Here is an 18,539-nt window from a genome sequence, read left to right on the forward strand (position 1 = left end):
TAGTGCTGTAAGAAATAGCCATGTCCTTATTACTCAGAATGACATATTGTCACATCTGCACTTACATTTTGTCACCTCTGCTTCCTTTAAAAAAAAAAATCACAGAAACAGGTGAAGCCCCTTCCCTTCCAGCTATTCCTCCCTCCCCTCGGAGAGGGTCCTACTGTCCTGAAATTTGTGTGCACCCTTCCCATTCTTACTTTCCTGCTTTCCCCTACACATGTAGTATCTCAATAACATACAGTTTCGATGTATTTTGTAATTGAGGTCTACAGCATTGTAGTGTATATATCAGCAATAAAGATACTTTTTCCTTGGCATTATTTTTCGGTGCTGTTCCTCTGAACATGCAAGATAAGGTTTGTTTTTTTTTAAATCTGCTCTATTCATTATGTGACTGCTCCATGGTCTGGCCATTCTCCTGTCAGGGATGGAAATAAGGTTGCTTCCATTTCTTCCATTACAAACGGTGCTTTAGGGAGTGTCCTTGTGAGCAGATATTATATGGCATTTGGGGAGGGGACCATGGGTCCTCTCAACCCCCCGGGGGGGCCTCATAGCTGCTTTCCCTTAGGACCCTCGGGGAGAGAGTGAGTGTGCAGAATGTTCCACATGCTGGGTCTTAAGCGTTTGCAACAGCAGTTTTCTCCATCTCAACTTTTCCTTTGTAGAAGGTGATGCACTCTTACAAAACCTTCATTCTCGCCCTCGAAGACTTCTTGACCATATGAGTAATCTCCACAGGGAAGACGCCTTACTGCGGGAGGAAAGCCGTTTGTATGACGACATTGTTTTTGTGGATGTCGTCGACACTTACCGAAATGTTCCTGCGAAATTACTGAACTTCTATAGATGGTAGGTGGTAAGAATGCTGGGTAGGTAGCATTTGTCTTACTGTTCTTTGGATGTGGAAACAATTTATCGACATTAGACCACTGCTTTTTTTTTTTTTTTTAACCCACCCCAGGAGCCCTGACCACTTGGGATATGATCTGTGGTATCCTGGTTCTTTGTGAGGACTGACCTTTTAAAATTCTGCTACTTTCTCATTCAGATGAGCGGATCCATGATGCAAATGATCTTGATCAAAAACAGGGCAAAAGTTGATTTCATTTTGAGTCGCTCTGTTCTGAGACAGCATCAGTTCTATGAGTCAGTGTCTTGGTTGCCTCAGACCAACGCCAGATGAAAATCAATGAGTTTGAAAATGGTCCATTTTCAGTTGTGATCATACCCACCAACCAAAGTGCCCTGCATATGGTTCCCTCGAACCCAGGTCACTGATCTGAATTCTGTTCAGCTGAACATCCGCATTGTTTCCATCCTCTTCTTCATGCCTTTAAGAATGGCTTGGCCTTATTCCAAAACTTTTCTGTAGGATGAAATCCAACAGCCCTTGGAGTTTCCCATAACTTCCCCAACCCTTCAGTATTGCTTCTCTTCGATCTGGGTTGTAATTCCTACCTTTATAATATCACTGGCAGCAACAATAATAATACTATTATGTATGTAGTTGACATTATTAGTTCCTCCACGGTCTGCTTACTTGCCCTGTCCACCCTGACCCTAGAACTAAAACCGAACTACCTTTGAGAGTCTAGCCTAAACCTATAGTGTTTTTATATCTGTGTCCTTTCACTGACTCTCATATTATCGGTGAGCTTGTTTCTTGGTGGGCCTACTGAGCCTGTCCCTCTCTCTTCTCTGATGCCCTGGACAGAGTGGGAGATTATAAGCACTTTATGGATACAGTCCCCTGGTCCTGAGGGGTGGGGAATGTTTCATAGCTAGGACAGGTTAACATAAGTCACCTTGTGGGTAGAGGGCAGAGAGAAATAGGAGTTGGAAGTTGGGGCGTGTCTGGAATACCAGGGTCGTGTTTGGACAGCTGTAGTGAGGATAAGAACCTTCTTTAGCTCAGGGCCTCTAGGAGTGGTGCATGTTGTAAGGGGGCCAAGGCAAGAATATAAACAGATGAAGGGTGGAAATGGAGGTCCAAGAAATGGGAAATCTGGATTGTGCAGTTCTGGAACTTTCTATAGGGAGTTGATTCCCAGTTGTGGAAGTTTAGTTTAGTTTAGCTGTTACCTTGAGTTGAAGGTTATCTCCTGTGCTCTTGTACATCTCTGAGATCTCAGTCATCACTGCTACTGTGTCTCAGGCCGTCACCTCCACCTGAATACTAGTGACGAGCTAACAGACCCAGGCTTTGGCACCCCCTGCCCCCCAGCCTCGGCCTCCACTACCATCTGCCCTCCATTCTGCAACAAAAGCTGCGTTCATCCTTCTTCACGTGATTCCTTAGTGACCACAGCGTCCTTTATCACAGATTCCTCCAACAAATAAGTGTCATGTACACCTGTGCTGTTAGAAACTTTACAAGCATGGGGCTGTGCACTTTGGTGTAGACCTGTTGTTAAATTCACTGTTCTTTGACCCGATAACACTTTCTCCAGATTTCTTTTATTCAGATTTCTGTCATTTGGTTTCCTAGCAAGACTCTGAGTTTGCTTTTTTTTTTTTTTTTTTTTTTTATCAGAGATGGACAGGGCTTGACAATGGGAAACGACTTGCCCTTATAGGTCTAGGTAAATGAAGTCACCCTCCTGGGTCTTCCTAAAGGTCACTTTTGAGAGCTTAATTGCTGGGAATTGTTTCTAAGGGGAAATATTTTTCAGTGTTTGAAAGCCCATAAAATATCTGAGTACAGTATTACTGGTGGCACAACAGTCTTCTGTGCAAGAGCCAGGTGTGACACCCATTGTGTCGTCATCCCCCTCCCCCCGTTAACACAAGTTCCAAGGTTCGCTCACATGTTTAATAGATTTGGCAGCCTGACTGGAACAGTGTCAGAGAAGCGTGCCTTTGGTCATATATTCCACTTAAGCCCAATCTTTTTTTCGTTGTGTCCTTTTTCTTTTGCACCTTTTAAAATCAGCTTGGTACTTCTCTGTGTTAGGCCACTTGATGAAAATCAAGTGAGGACTGCAGGTGGTAGCAGTAGCATTCTGAGCAAATGTTCTCAACATTGAAGGAAGAAGAAACTGAAGAAGTATGCAGGTCATACAGGGACGGTTCATTAAAATAGTAGCAGCGTCACGGCCTTGGCCTCACTTCATTTCCTGGTGTGGACACACTCTCATATTCCCTTTTGCCAACAGGACTGTGGAAACAGCCAGCTTTGATTTATTGCTGAAGACAGATGACGACTGTTATATAGACTTGGAAGCTGTGTTTAATAGGATTGACCACAAGAATCTGGATGGGCCTAATTTTTGGTGGGGAAAGTAAGTTCAACCTTGTTAGCCCTTTGGCCTTCATGTACCTGGTCAAATGGAGTTCATTTAGAATGAAACACATAGGCTGTTTTTCACAAGCAAAATGTGCTTGAGATAGGAAAGCTCTCCCCTTGGCTCCTGGGTTACTGTATGTTATTAATCTATAGTTAGAGGGATGATCTGTCGAATGGAAAACATCAGGCTAGGGTGATGAAGGAGCAGAAGGTGATGTAGCTTTTAGGGTCAAGACCCAGAAATAAGTGGTACTCACATGAAAAGCTGCTGTACATTATGATAGAATAAATTTCTGACACATTTCTGAAACTTTGCTGTTTCTTCAGGAATACAATATGGATTAATGATCCTTTTGAGCATGTGTACACACAATGCTCTGGTGCTTTCAGAAGCTCCACAAATGTGACTTTGAGGGAATTTGACACAAGTCTTTCATGTAACACACCTGCTAGATAAATAATTCCTTTCCTTAGACTAAAAAAAATTGTTCTTCCCTTGCTTTTACAGCCTAGTTCTTTTTAGTGACATAAGGGGGCCCAGCTTAAGATTGGTAGTAGGACAGTTGTCAGACACGAAGAAGCCAACCTGTTTTGAATCTCAGTTTCAGGCTGAATTGGGCAGTTGACCGGACCGGTAAGTGGCAGGAGCTGGAGTATCCCAGTCCTGCCTACCCAGCCTTTGCCTGTGGTTCGGGGTATGTGATCTCCAGGGATATCGTCCACTGGCTCGCCAGCAATGCGGGCAGGCTAAAGACCTATCAGGTAATTCAGGATTTCTGCCAGTGTGCCGAGGGAAAGCAGGCTATTTCTTTCTGTATAGGATTCACCCTTAGAGGTCAGGGACACACTCCTATCCTCCAAATCCTGGCTCTAATTTCTATTCCTAAATGTTCTTTTGAGCCTACTTATTATGATTTCAGACTGTATTTACAAGTGTAGTCCCCGGAGGAATGTAAAGCTTGACATTCACAAGAAGGAAGACCATAAAGCAAGTGCTTTGTTTTCGTTGATTCTGGTGATCATGTCAGTAAACAACCTGCCTAGTTGCTGGATCCACTGTACTGTTCGTACGGTCAGTGCTGGAGGTTTAAGGCCCACAAGAAGGGTTGACTGACCAGTCGCTGTGCTGTGTCAGGTCGTTTCACTGTGGTGTGGTGTTAATGGCCACTAGCTTTTTTACTCTGCGCACAAGTGTTAATGCATGCTTGGCATTTCCTGGTGGAGTAATTACGAAATGAAGAAGTGAAAAGATGATTGATCATGGGAATGTGTGACATCGTGTTTAGAGATGATACAGCATTTAAACCTCCGTATTTAAACTTTACGGGGTGCATACAGGGTGAAGACGTAAGCATGGGCATCTGGATGGCAGCCATTGGACCTACGCGGTACCAGGTAAGCAGCCTGGCGGGTGGCAGCCCTGGGGTCTGAAGAGTTGAGGAAGTGAGGTTTCTGGGTCAGATATTTGGCAGAAACAGAACTGAAGGTCTGGCATCAGAGCTGTGCTCTTGATGCTCTTGATGTAATTCACAATAATTCACCTCAGTTCTCATACTTTTCTGAGTTTAAACCAAAAAGAGGGACACCTGGGTGGCTCCGTGGTTGAGTGTCTGCCTTTGACCCAGGGCATGATCCCGGATTCCTGGGACCGAGTTCTGCATCGGGCTCCTTGCAGGCAGCCTGCTTCTCCTTCAGCCTGTGTCTCTGCGTCTCTCTCTCCTCTGTGTCTCTCATGAATAAATAAATAAAATCTTTAAATAAACCAAAAAGAAATGTTTTGGATGGAAGTTTTCCTACCCACAGAGAAGAATTAGGTTTTTATATGTTTGATTACAAATTCTGTGTAGCTTTAAAATGTAAGGAAACCTGCCGGCTGGTTTCATCAGGGCATGCAACTCTGATCTGGAGGTCATGAGTTCGAGCCCCATGTTGGGCATAGAGTCTACTTAAAAAAAAAAAAAAAAAAAAAAGACCTTAAGAAATCAGCTAGCTAAAGTTCCCAGGAGCATGTGGTCCAAGGACCCTTCAGCCTTTCCGAATGATGCAAATAAAACAGTGGATAAAATACTGGAAGGTGTTTTTGAAAATACACTGATTGCTGAGCCAGGAAAAGAAAGAAATGAATCTGCAGAGACCAGAAATGGGAAGTAGGAGCCCTGAGAAGAGAGTAGGCATGAACCTGGGCTTTGCTGCAAAGCTTCCTGTTGATTTGGACTCTCGCGGCTTCTGCTTTGGCCACAGAAGGTGCAGGGGGCCAAGGAATGCGTGGGGCCTGCTGGGGCCCAGAGCAGGGCCCCCTGCTCCGGGGTGGATGGAAATAAATCTGCCTCTACCGGGTCAGCTGTGACAGTCCCACGTTGTATCGAAGTCCCTGCTTTGACTCACTGAACGCTGGAGCTCGCTGCTGTGGCCGTAGCCATGGTCAGTCTGCGGTGGCTGCTGTATCTGCAGACTGTGGCTCATGGAGCTCGTTTCCTGATGGGTCTAGTGGGGGTGTGTGTGAGTGTGACCTCATGACCTTGGGAGCGGAGATCTGTGTTTAAAATGCATCCTTAGAAGAGGATGTATATTGTTTCTGCCTGCACCAAAGAGCGTTACCACCGATCCTACATTGCTGATGAACGTGACGCCTGCTATTTACCCACCTGGGCCAACCCCTTTCCACCCCACCCAGAGGTCAAGGCTGAGATGAAGGTTCTCAATTACACACACACACAGTCTCTCTCTCAGGTCTCGTCCCCCAGGGGCCCTGGCTCTGTGAGTCTCTCATCCCTGCACGTGTGGCCTTTTCAAAGCCAGCAGAGCCTTCAGGGCACCTGCTGACTCTGGCTCCTTTTCTTGTTTCTTCCCCTTTGTCACCAATTCAGCCATGCTTTAAGATGCTTCTCATCGTACCCAGCATCTTAACGTCCTCAGACTAAACGAGCTTCCCTGGCTCTGTCCTCTGCTGTATTGCCAGAAGTAGGCTGGCACTCAGGATTCAGGCTGAGCCCACGTTAGTCCCTCGTGTTCACCGGCATCGGCTTCCTTGGGCAAGGCACTTCCCACTCAGCTTCCCATCTGTGAATGGGAAAGGAATCTTACCTCGCAGGGTTGTAGGAGGATCAGCTGATACTTGGTACAGCCCCCAGAATACCGGAAGGCTCCATCAGCCTTCTCTCGTCCAGCCCGCAGGAAACTTTCTGGTGGGGCTTCTTGGGCTTTCTAGCCATGCATCTCCCTCCGCCACCTGCCATCTCCCCACCATACACACCTGTGTCTGGAAGCCTTCCCGCCTCCCCAGGATCCACGAGCTCAATTCCATGGCTCCTGAGTTTACTCTTTGTTTTTCGCCAGGACGGCTTGTGGCTGTGCGAGAAGACGTGTGAGACGGGAATGCTGTCCTCCCCACAGTACTCGCCACAGGAACTGCAGCAGCTGTGGAAACTGAAGGAACTGTGTGGGGACCCCTGTCAGTGCGAAGCCCCAGGAGGAGGAGTGTAGTCTGCTTGCTGGAGGACGTGGGGACATGAGGGAGGATGTGAGTGTAACTTTTGAGCAGAGCGCACAGGGGGCAACAGATGATGTGGGCTTTCAGGCTGGCTCTAGGTTGGCACTTTTCACCTGTCGCCAATGTCCTCTTTCCAAATGTTTGCACAGAACTTCCTTGTTAAAAATCAACTGATACTGTAGTGTAGGAAAAATTTTATTTCTATATTGGAAGACCATTTGAAAAACACCAAATTGTTATAAAACAAAAAACATTTCTAAAACCGGATGTATCATTTCTGTTTGTAATTCACTACCTGTCACTTTTGGTTAAAATTGGCCTCATTCAGAAATCTTAAGTAACCAAGTATGTGAATCCATCCTGGATCACAGAAGAGCTCTGTGAGGCAGAATTAGGATAAAAGCAACTCCCAGAATGCTGTGTTGTCACATATACCAAAGTTTGGGGTTTCTGGAAATGTCCAAATGAAGTGGGCAACTGGAAAGGAAACCCATATAATTCCCAGTTCTGGACCTTGGTGTTTTTTTTTTTGTTGTTGTTGTTTTTCTTATGATAGTCACACAGAGAGAGAGAGAGAGAGAGAGAGAGAGAGAGAGAGAGAGAGAGGGAGGGGCAGAGACACAGGCAGAGGGAGAAGCAGGCTCCATGCACCGGGAGCCCGACGTGGGATTCAATCCCGGGTCTCCAGGATCGTGCCCTGGGCCAAAGGCAGGCGCCAAACCGCTGCGCCACCCAGGGATCCCATGGACCTTGGTTTTAAAGTTCACTTATTAAGTGAGCTAATTCCACTTTTCTTTTACCATTTAACATAAATCTTGAAGGTCACAGTCTAGTACTATTTAAAAAAAAAAAAAGTTAAAATTCTGTGGCTATAAATCAGATACCTCTCAGGGTTTTAGTGACGTAGGGAAGGATCCTGCTAAGTAATGGACACTCTGAAAGAATTTTTTTCCTTCTGTCATTGCCTAATGTTTACCTAATAGACGCGAATTCCAATCAGAGCTGGAAATCTTCTATAGAAAATATGCTCAGTTCAGGTACTACTGTAGGAAAGTACTCTAAAAACAGTGTAACAGAGGGGCAAGATCACAGCACACATGTTACACAAAGAGGTGCCTCCCTAAGTTTACTGGACATTTCCCAAAATCTGTCCAAATCATTTTGGTAACCTTTTAAACGAGTAATAGCAATAGAATTCCATTCAAACTGGTCTTATGACCAACGTAACTGTGTTCAGATTTCATTAGACTAGCTAGGTTCTATTTAATATTTTATTGAAATGTGTAGTCACGAACTATAAATATGAAATAAAATCAGAGACTCATTAGTAGGTGCAAAGCCTTTATTACTGCTGTTATATACAAGCCTAGAAATGGTCTGTTTCCAATGAAAAATATCACCTCTTCTGTACTTAGGGCAAGCTGTAAAACCTCTTTTTCTGCCAGAATTGTTCCAATAAGTCTTTTACGTCCAGTGACTCCCAGTTACCATCGCACCAATAGACAGTCTCCACTTTCCACAGAATAAAACTGTAATGACTGCTGGTCATTTTCTAGTCCGATCTCTCTGCCGGGCATCTAAAAACAGAACAAAGGGTTGCAGTGATAAAGACAGGTCCATCCTAATACCTGTGTCTCCCTCATCCCCATTTAGAAGCAATTCGTGTCCCAGGGCACCCTATCCTAACAGCGGGTCACACCAGGGGGACCTGAGCTGGACTTTGTGTTCTGCTGGGCCACTTACTTTGGGACTTTCGTAGGACAGCAGGAGTTCTGACACAGGAACTCTGAGAAGACGTGCCAGCAATCCCTTCACCTTTTGAATTGTCATGGAGGCTGTCAAAGAATAAAACACCCTCAGCTCTCTCAAATGACAGTTACCTATAAAACTAGCTCACCTGACAAGCCCCCCAGTCGCAGTGCTTCACAGTATCAGTTTACCCAGGCAGACCATTAGGGGGAGGCTCGCCTGCCCCTCGGACCGAGAGCTGGCTCCACACCCCTACCTGGCATGTGGGAAGCTGTGGGAAACAGCCAATGTTTGACCCAAGTGCCCTTTGACAATGGGTTTTCATTCCTTTGCACTGGTGTTTAATATTCCCTCCTTGATATGAATAAACCAGAAATCACATTCTCTGCACCAAGGGGTAAATATGAGTAAAATTAACTTTCTAAACTTCTGTGATCACTCACGATGGCTGAGAAAATGGGGGCTCAGGCATCCAGAGGGCACCTCTCCCCCTCCCTCTGCGCACTGAGTGTGGCCCACAGGCTCCTTGCGAGCACGCCTAGTCTGTGAAGATTATAACCCGTAACTGTGTTCCACATGTGCACGCAACTGCTTCAGGAGCAAATGCTTTGGTTTGTTCACAAAATGCTATGAACTTCTTTCCAAAGATGGGTTGTGGTAAATACTGGATATTTTGAAGGTGAGAAATAGAGTTTCTTTGAAGCTTTAGCTGGAGGTACAGCAATAGTATGGTGTTCCTACAAATCACATGTATTCAAATATTTTTCTATCAAAAATGATTTTTGTAAAAGCTGTCTGTGTTTTTATGCAACTTGTGATAATAAATGTTATCTTTATTTTAGAATAAAAACTGGCCTTGTTTATGTGTTAAATATAAACAATTGACATCATTTTAATTAACATAACTTGTTCTTTTATGTGTGACTATGTTTAGATAATCTTGTCCTATTAAAAAGATTTAGGTGGTCTGCCTTTCACTGTCCAGAGGGTGCTTAATGGTGGATTAACGCCTACAAAGCAACAGGAAAGGACGCGTTTCCCAAGTCATGTCAGAAACCAAAAGTTCGTTCATGTAACAAACAGTAAGAAATCTGCCGACTTACACTGTGTCCACAGAAAAAAAGTGGCAGTTTGCACATAACATTCTAAATGACATTACCATTTCTAATGTACAAGTAACACACGATTGTTTTAACACTCAGAAAACATACAGTTGGTCGCCCGTGTGCCTCCCTGTGACCAGCACTAGAAGTCTAGTGGGGGCGTCCACTTCTAGGCTTTTCTCCGTTTCCATAAGGACGCACAGGTTTCAGAATGTATTGATGTACTGCTGTTTCTCATACGTACAGATGGTGCCACAGCTCATGTGGCTCCTCCAGAGCCGCGTAGGCCAACAGAACCGCCTGTGGTGCGAGTCGCAGGGACTCGGGAAGGGACTAGTGTGATTTCCACTTAATGAAGGTAAACAGAAGTTACCATCTGTGGCCAGTGGCAGCCGTACTGGAGGGCGCGGCCCCAGGCTCCCTCCATTCTCGCTCCGATACCTGATCCCGCAGACACTGCAGTGCGTGGTCCTGCCAGGGTTTATTTGACCCTTTCTTTCCCCTCTAGTCAACATTTCAGTTGTGTTACATTTGCCATTACAAGTGCTACAAGGTAGAAATTTTAAAATGTGATTTACTGCACTGACAAGCAGAGGAAAGCATTTTACAAGAGTCACTGAGGGGATACAGGTTTCGTCTCCAGATCCTAGCTGCTCCACATGCAAGCTGTCCTTATCACTCTCTACCCAGGAATCAAGCTTAATCTGAACAATTCACAGTACACTCAAAAGGGAGACTGTAATTTTTGCTAAGTGCAAGGTACCTTAGATCAATCTAGTTTTGTTGACACTAAAGTATTTGTGGAACGAAACTAATTCAGTTCCAGTAAGACAGAGTTCTGAAGTCCTTTTTCCAAAGAAAACCGTTTCAGTGTGTCCGTTAAAAGACCATGTCCGAAAACTTTCTGCAGGGACTCCTGACTGGTAAGGAGTAGAGTGTATGAGAAGTCACAAATGTCCATAATACTCACCCTTCAACTCACCAGGACACATTTTTTGTCTTATGAAGGGATAGTAAGACAGACCTCAAGCCCAGTGACACCGTCTCTCTGTACCAGAGCCACAATTTGGGAACTAAACAGCAGTGGCTCAGGCAAAGCCATGACACTCCAGCGCTCATGCCTTGCCTAAAAGATATCATCATATACAAGGGCTTCCAGTTTTAACTAGACTTTTCTAGATAAGCTGATATGGTTATGGGAGACTTGAGCTTTTGGTGGGGAATGATGATGGATTATATTTTAGACCATAAATGATTAGTGAAAACCTATAAGCTCTAGAAGTTCACACTCTAGATTATTTTCCTTCCCGCCATCTCGTCTCTAGACCAGCGATTCCTAAGTGTCAGGAGGCAAAAGGCCTACTTCTCTTACCTGGCAGTTGTTTCTCTAGGACTTTCTGATCAACTTGATTAGGATATTTTATCTTCAGTGCTTGAAGGAAGAAAGGAAAAAGCCTGAGAACTACTGTAATAAGGATTTATGTTCCACACACACGTTAACCAAATGATCCAGCTAGTCAGTGCCTGGCTCGGATCCCAATAAAGGAACAGGTCTTACTGATGTTGAAGATTCCTTCTATTAATTCTCTACGGAATTAACAACAACAAAAGGGCTGGACCAACATCCTAGTGCCTTCCCACCTTCCCTTCTCCCCTCCTGCTCCTCTCCTGACAATTCAGCTGGGTGTCCTGGTGTAAAAAAAGTCACAAATTTACAAATCACAAGTCAGCTCACTTCTCACATGTTCCCCATTCATAACACACTCGAGTGAGTTGAAACCATAGGAATCACTAAAATGTTCAGTATGAGAATTAAATGATAATTCATCATTTCATTCCAAATCCAAGTACTCCACGTACTCACTTAAGAGAAAGCAACAATCCCTACAAGCTCTTCACAACCTGCTTCAGCACCTAAGGTCGCAAATGCGAATAAGTGGTCTTTGAGCGTGGGGTTCTTACTTAGAAGCTGGTTTTTGAGCACAAACGGCTGTTGTGTTTTGAGTTCCCCATCTTCAGGAGCACCGTATTCTGTGTAAGAAGACATAAACAGGGAGCGTGATAACCCCAGGGCTACCAGAAACCAGAAGGAAGAAGTCGTGCACACGAGGGTCAGCATAGCCTCCTCCCTCCCCAGGACCCACCCAGCAGCAGCTGCTATGCTAATCTGGGATCTGTTCCTTTTTATTCAGTTACTCATTTACTTATCTATTTTTAGGAGGGATGGACAACAACTGCTTCCAGACTCCTCCATCCACTGTCTCATGTTGCTGCTCCTCAAGGACCGTGTCCTGACCCCAGCTAACAACGAGGCTGTGCCTTCACATGCTTAAGACATTTATTCAGAGTTTTGCCTCTGCTAACAGTTCCCTTGCTTTTGGAGTCCTGAGGGAGAACCCCTGGAGCTATCTGAGACATGACTCACAGGACACCCTCAGGTGTCCAATGGAGGGAGTAAGGCCAGGCTGGGTGCTCCCCTGCTTGGAAAAGCAGCCTCAAAAGAAGGCTGCCGGGAAAGCAGGCCTCTCCTGCTCTGACTTTTGCTAGGCCAACCAGTGACTGCATTTCTATAAATACCCCCCAGTAGCTGTGCTTTTGTCTCCTGGTGTTCCTCACAAGGAAGCATGGAGCCACTTCTGCAGGGATGCTTAAGAACCTTCCCCTCCCGCAGCTGATTCAGAATTCACCTAAAGAGGCAGGAAATGGGACCAGCTAATAGATCTGAAAGCCATTCCCACAAGCAGCTTTTCTTCGTCAAAGATAATGTTCGTCAAAGATAAAGAAGCATATCTGTAGTGAGCTGCTTGCATTAGGAAATATATTTTTTTAAAAATCAAATAAAAGTGAAATTTGGAATAATAATGAAGTCAAAACAAAATGGAAAGTACATCAGGGACTAAGAATCGGAAATGGTAGCTTCAATGCCTGAGGGTCCAGGCCGGAGAAGGGAAGGAAGCACCTTGCAGAACAAGTGCTCCGAGCACAAGTGCTCGGAGCAGCCCGCGCGGGAGAAGTGATGCGCTCATCTGGACTTTCACGGACAGTAGGATTGCCTGGGGACTGTAAAAAACACCGGTGCCCTGGTTCTACTTAAACACGCTCTTCATTTTTAAAATCTCCTAGGTTACGCCAGGAGAACTTGAGGGCTTCCTTCCCTCCTTGTCCTACCTCCGCAAGTGGGAAGCCTGGTGAGGGCACGCACCCATGAGGAGAGCTTCCACTTCAGAGCTGCTCCCCCACCCTGAATGCCAGGAACCCACAACTTCCCAAGTTTCCTTCAACAGAGGGAGGCTGCTGACTTCTCTTCTCTAACGACAGTGGTTTGGTTCTTGCTCCCAACCTGCTGATGCAGCCCCAGGATCACACCGACAGTCCACCAGAGAACAAAAAGCCCCAAAGGAGGAGAGCAGAGGCCCCGGGGGTCCCCCCGGATCCCCAACCATGCCAGCTGGACAGTCACCGCAGGGAAGGTCACGGGCCATGCACGTACTGAGGCAGAGCAGCTGGTATCTGGGATGTGCTGCAACGAACTCCTCATTTGGTCTGTTTCTGTCTGGATCCTGGTGTCCGCCAGCCGCCTTCCATTCATTTCCAAAGGCCTTTCTGTAATCCAACTCAGCTCCGCGCCTTTCCTCCGGGAGGATCTGTGGTCGCATGAATAAAAACAGACCTGTTATTCTTCTGACACAGGTTTGTGTTTTGTACCCTGTCCTTCCGCTGCCCACCTGTGGAGAAGAATCAGCTTGAGAGGGACAATACTTGGGTTTTCCCTTTCCTTCCTAACCCTGACAGAATTCAGGAGTTTACTGGAGAAGAAAAAAGGAACTTTGGTCTTGGATTTTCTTCATGAGAGTCTATGTGTCTATGAGCCGGCATCTGACAGGTGCCCCCGCCCCCAGCGGGAAGTGGATGATTCCACGCAAGCTGCGTGGATGCCAGCAAGGCACTGCCTGGGCCGCTGGATGAGAAGAGTGGCTGAGAAGGAGAGGATATGCTCTGTGGTTTGGTCTTTTTTCTGCCTGTGGTCCCCCCCGGAGACGAAGGAGCAAGCACCCAGTACTCCTGGCCCCTCCTCAAGGGGGCAGCTGAGCGTCAGGCTTCTCTATAATGGCCTAAGTGATGTTGCCTCCCGAGGACCTGGCCCAACCATCACTGAGCAATGCGCCAGGATAATATTTTACCATTTGGAGGAAAACTATACCAATACCCTTCACAATATTCCAGGTTTTTACGGTTTTTTGCCCATTTCCTACATTCCGACTCTTTACATTTTAGGGGGACAATCTGTTTCCTCATCTGAAAAACACCTGGTCACGATACCAGCACTCACCTCACATTTGTTCAGAGTCTTCAGTTGCCCAATTTTGGCAATGATGAACTGATGCGTGGTCTGTGCTGCTTTGCCCTCTTGCATCAGGGGGTTTCGTGTGCAGGACAGAGCATGCAGACTCTGCAGCTTATCCAGCTCATTGATAAATGACCACTGAAACCCAACAAAAGATGACACGTGAAAAGAAACATGTTTCAGGCTAATTTCTTAGATTATTTGAACTGGCAAGAGAAAAGCAAAAGCCCCTAGTTTCAGTCCAAGGCACGGGATCGTCCTCCTGTGCCGAGCACCCACCAGGAGGAACACGTACTCTCACTCTAGAGCTCTGCCATGTAAAATGACAGTGTGCTTATGGGCCAATTGAACTAATTTCTTTCCTAATATTTTTGGGGTTTCACCTGGAGGAAGCATTTCTCTTTCAATGTGAAATATTTTTTACTACATCAAAATAAAACACTTCTGCATAGCAAAGGAAACCGCGAGCAAAACTAGAAGGCAACCTACAGAATGGGAGGGAATATTTGAAAATGACACACCAGAGAAAGGGCTACTATCCAAAATATATAAAGAACTTATAAAACTCAACACCCAAAAAACAAATAACTTGATTAAAAATGGGCAGAAGATACGAACAGACGTTTTTCCAAAGAAGACATCTGCCAACAGACACATGAAAAGATGTGCAACTTCATTCATCATCAGGAAAATTAAATCAAAATCACTATGGCATATCACCTCACACCTGTCAGAATGGTTAAAATTAACAACACAAGAAACAACAGGTGCCACAGAGGATGTGGAGAAAAAGGAACCCTGTGCAACTGTTGGTGGGGATGCAAAACTGGTGCAGCCACTGTGGAAGACAGTAGGGAGATACCTCAAAAAGTTAAAAATAGAGCTACTCTACGATCCAGCAATTGCATTACTGTGTATTTACCGAAGAAACAGAAAACACAAACTTTGGGATACATGCACCCCTATGTTTATAGCAGCTTATTTACAATAGCCAAACCATGGAAGCAGCCCAAGTGTCCACTAATTAACGAATGAAGACGTGCTTTGTGTGTGTGTGTGTGTGTGTGTGTGTGTGTGTGTAATGGAATATGAATCAGCCATAAAAAAGAATGAAATCTTGCCACTTGTGACAACATGGATGGAGCTAGAGAGTGTTATGCTAAGCAGTTAGTCAGAGAAGGACAAATACTATATGATCTCATTCATGTGGAATTTAAAAAGCAAAATAAACTAACAAAAGAAAACAAGAGAAACAAACTGAAAAAATAGACTCTTAACTCCAGAGAACAAACAGCAACTCACTAGAAGGGAGATGGGCTAGGGGATGGGGGAAATAGAAGATGGACATTGAGGGTACATTTATCTTGATGAGCCCTGAGTAACGTATGGAATTGCTCAATCACTATATTATATACCTGAAACTAACAAAACACTGCACATTAACTATAGAGGAGTTAAAATTAACTTAAGAATATTTTAAAAATAAATATTTTTTAATAGAAGGAACCTATGAATTTCATCATGAGAGTGGAAAATAGTGACCATGCCATATGCACATTCTGAAGATGTTCTTACTTGTGATATCTGATTGTCATTTACTATGAGGTACTGCAAAGAAGGAAACATTAATGTTTTCTGCCCTAAAAAAAAAGGAGAATAAAATTATACAGCAGAAGTGGAAGAGACAGCTCAAGTATGAGGGGCTGGGCAGGAGAGTGGAGTTAATGATCTCATATACCAGCTACAGCATCCGGAAAATGTATAGAAGAAATTCCAACATCAGAAAGGATGAGTTGTTCTAATCTGAAATTTAAAACGTTAAATTTGATTACAAAGCACATTATAAAATGCTACGGGCTATCAACCAGACTACATTTGTAATTTTTTTCCCCACACCCTAGGCTTTCAGGCCATGTGAAATGCTTAGAAACCATACAGTCAGGGCACCTGGGTGGCTCAGTAGATTGAGCGTCTGCTTTCAACTCAGGTCATGATACCAGGGTCTTGGGGTTAAGTCCCACTTTGGGCTCCCTGCTCAACAGGGAGCCTGCTCCTCCCTCTCCCTCTATTCCTGCTCATGCTGTCTCTCTCTAATAAATAAAATCTTAGAGAAAAGAAAGAAAGAAAGAAAGAAAGAAAGAAAGAAGAAAGAAAGAAGAAAGAAAGAAAGAAAGAAAGAAAGAAAGAAAGAAAGAGAAGAAAGAAACCACGAAGTCCAGTTTAGAGCACTCAGAGTGGCCTCATGTTCTGAGGATGCTACAGTTGCCTACCCACTCCTGGGGCCTGCTGCTGTGCTGTGTGCTTATGGGTCTCAAAGAGAAAAAGACATGGTCTAATTTCCCAAAGTTTAATGAATGAAGTTTTTTGACATTAGCACCAAGGCCCAAATCCTTCATTGCTCAGTTACCTAGTACAGATGTAGACTACAGTGTATGTGCTTCACAAGGACATTCTCCACCTAAATTCAAATAAAGTCTCCCAACAGGAATTACAGTTTGTGAGTTCCATCACCAGCATCACGTTTCCACTGAGACAGTGTATATAACATATGATCCACTCACTAAAAATTTCCTAAGCACTATTGTAACTGGTATTTTAGGAGCAAATTACCTGGGCAGATATGCTATTAGAAACAGCTGATTTTCATCAATTGACTGATTAGAGGAAAGGTCTAATAATTTGAGTGTCTGCAGAACATCAGCCGGCCTGTATGGAAAATAGAAGCGTTTCACCATGAATTTAATCTCTTGTTTTCAAAAGATATAACCTTAAAATATCTGCATTTAGTGTAGTGGAGAGGTTAGGGGCGGGAGGCAGGTGGAGAGCACCACATGAGGGAAACATGAGGGGCCCTGGTGGTGATGGAAATATTCTGCAGCTGGACTGGACCAACATCAGGATCCTGGTTGTGATATCACACTGCAGCTCTGCAAGATGTTCCCAAGGGGGAAATCTGGATGATGGGTACAGAGGATTATTTCTAATAATTGCATGTGAATCTTAAATTATCTCAAAATAAAAAGTATAATTTAAAAACACCTACAGAGGGGGATCCCTGGGTGGCTTAGTGATTTAGCGCCTGCCTTTGGCCCAGGATGCGATCCTGGAGTCCCGGGATCGAGTCCCATGTCGGGCTCCCTGCATGGAGCCTGCTTCTCCCTCTGCCTGTGTCTCTGCCTCTCTCTCTCTCTATGTCTATCATGAATAAATAAATAAAATATTAAAAAAAAAAAACACCTACAGGGTGTCCTGGGTGTGGCTCAGTCTATTGAGCGTCCAACCCTTGGTTTTGGCTCAGGACATGATCTTAGGGTCATGAGATCAAGCCCTACGTCAAGCTCCATGCTCAGTGCAGAGTCTTCTCATCCCTCTGTTCCTCCCCCTGCTCACTTGTTCTCCCTCTCTCTCCCTTTCTCTAATAAATAAATAAAATCATTAAAAATAAATAAAAATAAAAACACCTCCATCTGCCTGTATAATAAATCATTCTGTATAATAAAATGAATCTGTTCATTGAGAATTTGTGTAAATTTGCCCATGTTTAATTTCACATAATAATTTAGTAACAATCAACCAAAGAGAAAGACAACATATATAATTTACTTAAAGAGAACAAGCTTTTATATATACTTTGGTACATCAACCTGAAGTAGAATAATGCTACTGAAGAATAATGCTAACTAAAATGCATTATTTGATCTTTATAAAGGATTTCCCACATAACGTCCATTTTGAAACAAATTAAATATATTTCTGTCAAACTAATAAAATTCTTGTCTTCAAATATAGTTAAGCCAAGGCTTTCACTGTGATGGGCCTTTCCTTAATTAGATGCAATAATCAGTTGACATCCTACTTTGTGAAGAATAAGCCTGTTTCTAATTCTTATTTACAAATCCTTTAAAAAAATTAGTGTGAGGCATAATTGAGACCATTTATTTATTCAGCCTAGACAGTGATACGTGCACGTAAGTAAACCCTCGTTACCTTTCTGAAATGAAAAGGTCGTTAGAGGCGAGGTACAACTCCTCAAGAACTGGCCATCCAGAGGCACACCGGAGCACCTAGGAGGGAAACAATTCAGGCTGAAGCAGCCTCTCTTGGCTGTTTCTTCCCGCGTGTTTATTACTATAACCTCTACATTAACTCAGTGCAGTTACTGTTTTAGAAATAAAATGCCCGGTGGACGTTTCAGCACGGACTCTAGTGCAGGCTAGGAGTGCCAGTGGACAGGTGACAAAATTAAAATGTCAAGAGCTGTGTTTCAGTGACACGGGAGCGAATGCAGCCGGCATTCCGGGAGCCGGGAATACGTCCTCCGGGAGCTCTTGAACTCTACCAGACACCTGCACAGTGGACTTGCAGACGTGCACTTCGCCCACTCTTATTATTTGACACAGTTTGCTTCACCAAAGTTAAGAAATCAATGTCAAACACCATTCCTCAGTTCTCAATACCAACCTGAGTTTGTAAAGAAGACCATAATAGACAGTGTTTCCCAAATATTTCGACATTCTCTCACTTGAACTTCACCACCATCTCTAGCACCTGAATTTTCTA

At 44.3% G+C, this 18,539-nt stretch overlaps 2 protein-coding genes across 8 annotated transcripts in view; one reads left to right on the top strand and one right to left on the bottom strand.

Moving 5' to 3' along the window:
• Positions 1 to 9,381, top strand: part of B3GALNT2 (beta-1,3-N-acetylgalactosaminyltransferase 2) — a 57,216-nt gene extending 47,835 nt beyond the window's left edge. For 2 of the 3 annotated variants that reach the window (XM_025448625.3, XM_025448624.3), the window contains 5 exons: positions 672 to 855; positions 3,162 to 3,287; positions 3,895 to 4,054; positions 4,631 to 4,687; positions 6,629 to 9,381. In XM_025448625.3, coding sequence (XP_025304410.1) covers positions 672 to 855; positions 3,162 to 3,287; positions 3,895 to 4,054; positions 4,631 to 4,687; positions 6,629 to 6,775 — 674 coding nt within the window. In that variant the 3' untranslated portion in view covers positions 6,776 to 9,381. Of the gene's footprint in view, positions 1 to 671; positions 856 to 3,161; positions 3,288 to 3,894; positions 4,055 to 4,630; positions 4,688 to 4,917; positions 5,203 to 6,628 lie in introns of those variants that run through there. The other variant, XM_049108751.1, reaches the window with a different exon arrangement.
• The window catches only part of TBCE (tubulin folding cofactor E), a 111,476-nt gene continuing 101,043 nt past the window's right edge, over positions 8,107 to 18,539 (bottom strand). For all 5 annotated transcript variants that reach the window (XM_035714991.2, XM_025448635.2, XM_049108749.1 and 2 more), the window contains 10 exons: positions 17,967 to 18,043; positions 16,590 to 16,685; positions 15,718 to 15,782; positions 15,555 to 15,619; positions 13,965 to 14,117; positions 13,125 to 13,278; positions 11,597 to 11,665; positions 11,007 to 11,066; positions 8,526 to 8,617; positions 8,107 to 8,359 (listed from right to left, as the gene is read on the bottom strand). In XM_035714991.2, coding sequence (XP_035570884.1) covers positions 8,267 to 8,359; positions 8,526 to 8,617; positions 11,007 to 11,066; positions 11,597 to 11,665; positions 13,125 to 13,278; positions 13,965 to 14,117; positions 15,555 to 15,619; positions 15,718 to 15,782; positions 16,590 to 16,685; positions 17,967 to 18,043 — 924 coding nt within the window. In that variant the 3' untranslated portion in view covers positions 8,107 to 8,266. The remainder of the gene's footprint in view (positions 8,360 to 8,525; positions 8,618 to 11,006; positions 11,067 to 11,596; positions 11,666 to 13,124; positions 13,279 to 13,964; positions 14,118 to 15,554; positions 15,620 to 15,717; positions 15,783 to 16,589; positions 16,686 to 17,966; positions 18,044 to 18,539) is intronic.

Source organism: Canis lupus, chromosome 4 (assembly GCF_003254725.2).
Source record: "Canis lupus dingo isolate Sandy chromosome 4, ASM325472v2, whole genome shotgun sequence".
Classification (NCBI taxonomy): domain Eukaryota; kingdom Metazoa; phylum Chordata; class Mammalia; order Carnivora; family Canidae; genus Canis; species Canis lupus.